Source organism: Fusarium graminearum, chromosome 4, assembly GCF_000240135.3.
Source record: "Fusarium graminearum PH-1 chromosome 4, whole genome shotgun sequence".
Classification (NCBI taxonomy): domain Eukaryota; kingdom Fungi; phylum Ascomycota; class Sordariomycetes; order Hypocreales; family Nectriaceae; genus Fusarium; species Fusarium graminearum.
The window spans coordinates 7681269-7688534 of record NC_026477.1 but is presented as its reverse complement, the minus strand read 5'-3'; the positions used below and the strand labels follow the sequence as shown (position 1 = coordinate 7688534).

Genomic DNA, 7266 nt, shown 5'->3' with positions numbered 1-7266 from the left:
CCTCACGCGACTGGTCTACTCTTTGATCAAATCAATGTCGAAACGTATCTAACTCTAGTCCAAAAGACATCGACGGTACTTGACCGTCACTGACTTCTGTATATTTCCTGGGCTTCTATGCGGCCGACGGATCTTCTGCGCTTCCTGTTCTCTCGACCATCCAAGTAAGTTTGTCGACCCAAGACTCTGATTCATCGTTGCTAACTTTCCCCAAGGCCCCGATAGCACCCGTTACTCCCCCCAAACGTTCCAACCACTAAACTTTCCTGCACAATTCCGCCACAGAAGTTATTCTTCAACCGCTCTCGTCCTCCTTAACGTCCTTGACGACGTTAGTTACCCCCCGATCGATTGCTGCTGGCTCCGCCAGCATCTGAACAAGCCCCCGTACCTGTGGGCCTACTCTCTCAAACAGACGCCGCATAGTCTGTTTGAGCGGCAGCTAGTGCTCCGCGGACTCTGCCATCTGGGCAAAGAAATCTCCTAGCCGCTACAATGCTGTCCACTTCGGTTCCCAACAACTGCACCTTCTCGCCTGCCTCGGCCACTCCCCATCTGACAATCAACCATGATGTGGCCGCCGACCTCGACTCGACCAACGCTTTCGAAGGTCCCGAGAAGCTTCTCGAGGTTTGGTTCGCTCCCAGCCCCTCGACCCTGCCTCCTACCGCCGCCGCCAATGGATTAAAGGCTGTTCCTGCTGATACTTGGGTTCCCATGCTTGACATGGTCAACTGCAAGGTTTTGTCTGTTCTTGAGTCTGACAACATGGATGCTTACCTTCTCTCCGAGTCGAGCATGTTTGTCTTTCCTCACAAGATCATTCTCAAGACTTGCGGAACCACCACTCTTCTTCTTGGTCTCCAGCGCATGCTTCACATTGCTGCCAAGTACGGTTTCCCTTACCACAATGCCAACTCGCCCGACGATATCCAGGCCGCCGCGACCCCGTACCGCGTTTTCTACAGTCGCAAGAACTTTTTGTTCCCTGAGAAGCAGCAGGGTCCCCACCGTAGCTGGAAGCAGGAGGTCAAGTATCTTGACGACATGTTTGATGGTGGCAGTGCCTATATGGTAGGCAAGATGAATGGTGACCATTGGTACCTGTACCTCACCTCGCCCAATCAGCAGGCTCTCACTCCTCCTCGCACCCCCGAGTCCGAGATTGAAGGAACCAAGATTCCCGTTGGAACCTCGTTCGCTCCCATCCCTGGTAGCTACCACGACGAGACTCTGGAAATCCTCATGACCGACCTTGATCAGGAGAATGCCAAGCAGTTTTATCTGTCGCACGCGAGTGCGGTCGCAAGCGACAAGATGGCTGCCGAGGCAAAGGATGCTCGCAAGGAAGCCATCAATAGTCTTGGTGGCCTTGGCGACGATGTTGATGAAGTGGACGTCTTCGCCAATGACGCCGACAGCAACATGCTCGATTCTGTCGAGGCCCTCACCACCGAGGGCCACGCATTGGGAACTGTCGTTTCGGAGAGTTGCGGCCTCTCCAGCGTCTACCCAACATCCAAGTATCCCGATGCCCGAGTAGACGCGTACCTGTTCAGCCCCTGCGGCTTTTCTGCCAACGGTGTTGTTCCTCCTCCTGCTTCGGCCGAGGGAGGCAAGGGCGAGCACTACTTCACCGTCCACGTCACTCCTGAGCCGCAGTGTTCGTTCGCGTCTTTCGAGACCAACGTTCCCGGTGGACAGAGTGGACGAACCACCACCGAAATCATTGAGCACGTGGTGGACATCTTCAAGCCCGGTCGGTTCAGCGTGACTCTCTTTGAAGCCAAGGGAGCTGCGCAGAACCCATACTGCATGGGCGATGACGAGCCTACCAACTGGGCTGCCAAACGTCTTGTTGATCCTGTCCGAGGATATCGTAGAGTCGATCGTATCGTTCACGACTTCGAGGACTATGATCTTGTCTTTCGTTTCTACGAGCGCGAGGGATGGGCTGGATCCAAGAGTGCTCGAGTTGGAGAGCCTATCAGCCCTACTTTCAAGTGATGCGTCGCGGATCGTTTCGAAATATGTTTGAAGGAGGATTAAATTGAATCTTTGGATATTAGCCAACTGCGTCTGTCCTTAGCTTAATTACTTGAATAAATGTTTGTCGCAAAGAAGTTTAATTGCTGTAATCTGAATGCATGCTGTAATGTGAGTGGATACTGATTCTCTAAAGGTCTCCACCGACCACACCTTGAGCTTTTTCGATAACGATAAGCCTCGCACGTGACCACAACCTCGTCAAAAAATTCTTTGCATCAATCTGAAGCTTCACCCAAGCCAACCTACCGCAACAACAGTACTCCCACCAGCCCAAATACCCCCCAAACCACTACAATGCATCTGATGTACACCCTCGACGCCCAAGGCAACCGCCTTTACACCTTGAAGAAGGTCGCTCAGGGCCAGGTCACCAAGTCTGCTCACCCTGCCCGTTTCTCTCCCGACGACAAGTGGTCGCGCCAGCGCGTTACTCTCAAGCGCAGATTCGAGCTTCTCTTGACTCAGCAGAGTATGTAAATCGATTGCTATGGATATACCAGAAACTAATGCTTTTCCAGAGGAGGAATAAATTGCTCGAAATGAATCGCAGATCGACTCTAAGCTATAGACACGGTCAACTCGACGAGCGACAGATTCTGCAGACGACCCACCCGAATTCAGACTTTTTACACATTCAAGACTCGGATCGCTTGGGTCAATCATGTTGTTCGAATCTCCAATATCAATGGTGGCTTTCGAATCCCGGGTACCAATTGTGCCTGTCGAATCGCTAGGATCAATGGCTCGATAGTTTAGATCAGACTCATGGAAACAAAAATGGCGACAGATCGCAGACTACAATCTCGGATCAGTCGCATGGCGTTACGGTATTAGGTCATGGGCGTTAAGACACAGTAGTGTGTTTCAAATCAAGTCTTTTTCTCTCTCGTCTACTTTTTACTCTCTAGTGCTTCTTTTTGGAGTTTACATTTCGTCCTGCGCCCACGCGAATCTTTCCGCCGCCACCGCCAGATCGATGCCCTGTTAGTATATCAGGAAGATAATCTTGATCCATGATATCCTTCTTTCTCTGTCTTTGTTGCTCCGTCGCTGCCCTTGTGAATTCCTTCTGATCCTCTGCGAAAATGAGATTCGTGCCCCAGTTGTTTTGTCCACCTGCATTCTTGGCGAGACGTCCGTTGGAGGATCCGTGGACTGGCTTGGGAACACTGTAGACGTTTCCGCGGTTGTTCCACTGGAAGTTCTTCTTCAGATGGACCTTGAAGTTTCCGTACTCGTCTGTTGAGCAACTCGTTCGCATAAGCGTAGGCTGTCCACACGTAGGGCAGAACTGCTTGTCCATCTCCTTTGTGATCTTGAAGCAGCCGTGGCAGCGTAGAACCCAGTTCTTGAGGTGTGTGATTCGTGCGAGCGAGGGAGCGACGAGGTTTAGGTTCATTCGCAGAGCGACGTTTTGCATGGCGTAATCGGAGGTGAGGACTGCGGCTTGTAGGGTTTTTTGGACGGGGGCTGAAGGACCAGTAGCGCCGGGGGTTGCTGCTTGGTGTTTCTTCAGGTTGGAGGGGGTGATCCAGCCGCCCTCGTCGTCGGAGGCGTCTGAGACTTCGCCTTCAGAGGCTTCCTCGACGGCTTCGATGGTCTCGTCGACCTTTTCGCCGGAAACTTGGGGTGACTCGGTGTCTGCGGACTCTTTGACGGGCTCTGCCGTCTCTGTGGACTCTGTGGTGGGTTCCTTGGGGGCCGCTGTCTCTGTGGTCTGTGTAGTCTCCGCTGCCTGTGTAGCCTCTGTTGTCTCTCCAGTTTGTGTAGTCTCTGCGGTCGCCTCTGTATCCTTGGTCTCTGTCTTTTCGGTTCCAGATTCTGCGACAGGCTCAGACTCGGCGGTAGGCTCCCCGGCAGTCTCTGCAGTAGACTCAATGGTCAACTTATCGGTAGCGCTCTCTAAAGACTCCTCCTTGTCAGCAGGCTTTGGTGGTTTCCCATTCAAACCCTTTTGACCAGGAGTATTCCTCAATCTCCAATCTCCTCCATTTCTCTCGCACTCAAGCTCATACCCCAAAGCCAAAACTTCAATATCGGGCTTGCTGAGAACTGCGAGATCACCAGTTCTGCGCGCAAAATCCCGAATGACCTTGACACTTGCAGGGGTGGGCGATCGAAGGGTAACAAAGGGGAGAAGAGTCGTCTCTACTCTCGATCGAGTGGCGGCATCTCGGATTTCGGAAATGATGACGGGAAGGGTGTAGAGGTGTTCGGCTTTGGCGCGGAGGGTGTTTGCGGGAGGGTCGTTCTTGATGAGAGGGCCTGTGTCGAGTACAAGACTGTGAATAGGCTTGAGGGCGGATGCGTCTGAGGCCATGGTGATTTATTGATTGGGAGTGATTGTTTGCGTGGGGTTTGGCGATAATTTCTGTGGTGTTGATCGCGGGGCAGACTTTTACGATAAGAGAGATAAGATAAGATAATAAAATCTCACATGACGGTCAGACGCTGCAAATCTGTAATGACATGACTGAAGCCACATTAACTGCATTGGACATAATCAATTACAGCCCTGGTACGTGTTTCGCTTACTCATTTTTCCATTTACATGTCACGTACATTGCGCCATTGACATAAAGGGCGCTGACTTCACAGGGCGTAGTCGACAAGACAAGACATGGAGGGCTGGTGGATTAATAATGGAGAATCGGTCCAAAACTTGCCTTGTCAGTCTTCGCTTAACAGCTGTGGCTTTTTTTTAATTGTCTGGTGACTCAATTCCGCACTCAATATTGTTGTTTCTGGTCAAGACGACTTCTTTTAATCATGTCCGCTATCGGATTAAATGTCAGCCACGGATGAATAGCTTCCATCTGATGATGATGTGAATGGACGATATTCAGTGTATTTTCTCAACATTGATGCTTGTGAATGTCTCAGTAACAGACTAGAAACTGATCACTCGATTTTTACGTACAAAACATGAGAGGCTCCACTGATCAAGACATCTACAGGTGGGTCAGTTGAAGAATTGGGGACTTCAACGATTTCAACATCAACTTTATCAATCAGATAAAACAGCAAAATTAAGTATCAAGACACTTAAATCTGAATAGGTTAAGGCTATCCAATGTCTATAGTCTAAACATTATTCAGCTGGTTTATTCGTTGATTCATAACCGAAGTCGGCGCATGTCGAAATGCGCCCTACAACTTGTACTTGTCAAGCTAACATGGTATGGATCAGTCACAATGGGTCAATCACGACAGGGCGTAGAGAAGACATTGATATATATAAAGGCTGTGATCAAATTTTCTACTTTCGAGCACATCTCTAAGTACATTGATTTGATATCTTTAAGAACATCAACTTAGTCTGTTCATCAAAATGTCACTCTCTGAGAAACCCTTCTCGTCTCACGTCGACGTTCAAGTCGCAAAACTACCTACAACACCCCCGGACTATGAACATCTCGGTATTCACCGAGATGGAAGCTGTCAACCTTGGGGAGTAGCTCATGCTTTGGCATCTTCACTAAAGGGAAAGATGTCTAGAAAACCTGAAGTGCAGATTTCTATCAACCGTCACTTTAACTCAAAGGTGTACACCACCAACTCCGAGATATCTGGTGTTGTGTCTATTACTCCTGCGAGAAACACTCGATTCGACCATGTTGATATCTCTCTCGATGGAATGACCGAAACAAGGAGGGATGGTCCTGATATGACACACATGACGAGCCACCGATTCCTTCGCCTCGAGATGCCCATCGACGAATCCGAATATCCTTCATCGAACATTCTCTCCGCCGGAACAACATATACTTTCCCTTTCATCTTTAACATCCCAGCTCATCTTACATCCAAAGCCTGCACTCACTCGACCGTCTCCGAAGATGTATGGGAACGCCACATGTCTCTTCCTCCTACACTGGGAGGCTGGGAGAAAGATGATATGGCTCCCAACATGGCACGAGTTAGCTACAGCGTCAAGGCATTTGTCCTGACACGAACCAAGACTGGATTTGTCGCCATCCTAGGAAACTCCCACCGAATCAACGTTATACCTACATCTTTCGAAGAACCACCCCTGAACATCACCGAACGAGACGATTTGTACAAAATCGAAAAGTCGAAAAAAGTACGAAAGAATATCTTTTCTACTTCGCAAGGTCGTATCTCTGCTGTGGCGGCTCAACCTGCTGCTGTACATCTCAGCAAAGAGGGTTACGAGGCGAGCGGATCCAGCATTCCTATCAGTTTCACATTTGAGCCTTCATCTACGGACGTGACTCCTCCTCAAATCACATCAGCAGCCATGAAGGTCTATTCACATACTTGGTTCCGCGACCAACCGATGCGAAATCTACCTACTATGGGATCACAAGTTGCCAACTTCGGATACCCCTATTCTGTTTCTCTACCAAAGACTGAGACCAAGATCGAATGGACTCAGAATTTGGACATGCAATCTACAAAGGCATCACCTGTTTTTCACACAGCCACAGTTCAGATTCCATTTGAGTTGCCAACGGTTGACAAGATGTATGTGCCGACATTCCACTCTTGTATCGTTTCGAGAGCGTACACTGTCAAGGTTGTTCTCGAGGGAGATGTCAAGATTGACTTGATGGTTCCTGTGCAGGTTGTTATGGGGTCGCCTGATGTTTAAACCGTTTTCTGGAGTTAGTGTTTAGTGGTGAAAAAGATATCCTAGCGAGCATTTAGAGTTATTGATACTAGTTTTTTGAGATACCCTGACCCTGGAGTGATGAACGGTGTTATGCATATCTCAAGTTAACGTTGAATCTCGTTATTGTGGATTCTTTAAGACTAGCACGGATTTTTACGACGATGCAAATCATGGAACAAGATCAGAATTTCTACTCGGAAACTAATAACAAGATACATAGTCTGATCATCTGTTCAACAAAAGAATGTCTGGCTTCACGTCGTCATCTACCCTACGTCAGCTGATCGGCATGATGTTTTCCTTCCTGGGGTGTTGTGCATAAAATAGTGCAACCGTTGGGCTGCCAAGAGCCAAGATTTAACTCAACTGCCGTCAGACCCAGAGAGGATTGATCAATTTCCCCGAATTCATCATTGACCTTACCCTGACATTCCAGAGTCTAGACTGACTCTCGTAATGATGCTTATACCGGGGTCGGTAGATTACGGAAAGTCTCGTTGACTCGTTCCATTTAGATCGACCTGGTCTGTGAGCGACAAGTTTTTTCACGGTTCCACAGATATTACGAGAGAAAAACCAGT

General features: G+C 49.1%; 4 protein-coding genes across 4 annotated transcripts; 3 read left to right on the top strand and 1 right to left on the bottom strand.

Moving 5' to 3' along the window:
* Positions 1–443: 443 nt before the first annotated feature.
* Positions 444–2007, top strand: FGSG_09035 (uncharacterized protein; the record flags this gene model as incomplete). The annotated part of the gene is made up of 1 exon (XM_011330461.1): positions 444–2007. The coding sequence occupies exon 1, from the start codon at positions 496–498 to the stop codon at positions 2005–2007; it is 1512 nt and encodes a 503-aa protein (XP_011328763.1). The 5' UTR covers positions 444–495.
* Positions 2008–2300: 293 nt separating this feature from the next.
* On the top strand, positions 2301–3701 carry FGSG_09036 (uncharacterized protein). Its single transcript, XM_011330460.1, has 2 exons — positions 2301–2518; positions 2568–3701. The coding sequence occupies exons 1-2, from the start codon at positions 2353–2355 to the stop codon at positions 2576–2578; spliced, it is 177 nt and encodes a 58-aa protein (XP_011328762.1). The 5' UTR covers positions 2301–2352; the 3' UTR covers positions 2579–3701.
* On the bottom strand, positions 2954–4369 carry FGSG_09037 (uncharacterized protein; the record flags this gene model as incomplete). Its single annotated transcript, XM_011330459.1, has 2 exons — positions 2954–3951; positions 4000–4369. 2 exons carry the CDS (start codon positions 4367–4369, stop codon positions 2954–2956), a joined length of 1368 nt encoding a protein of 455 aa, XP_011328761.1.
* A 1011-nt stretch (positions 4370–5380) lies between these two features.
* On the top strand, positions 5381–6664 carry FGSG_09038 (uncharacterized protein; the record flags this gene model as incomplete). Its single annotated transcript, XM_011330458.1, has 1 exon — positions 5381–6664. The coding sequence occupies one exon, from the start codon at positions 5381–5383 to the stop codon at positions 6662–6664; it is 1284 nt and encodes a 427-aa protein (XP_011328760.1).
* Positions 6665–7266: the final 602 nt, after the last annotated feature.

Bases quoted from the DNA above. Each gene is read 5' to 3' on its own strand.
- FGSG_09036 (XM_011330460.1), top strand. From the start codon at position 2,353: ATGTACACCCTCGACGCCCAAGGCAACCGCCTTTACACCTTGAAGAAG.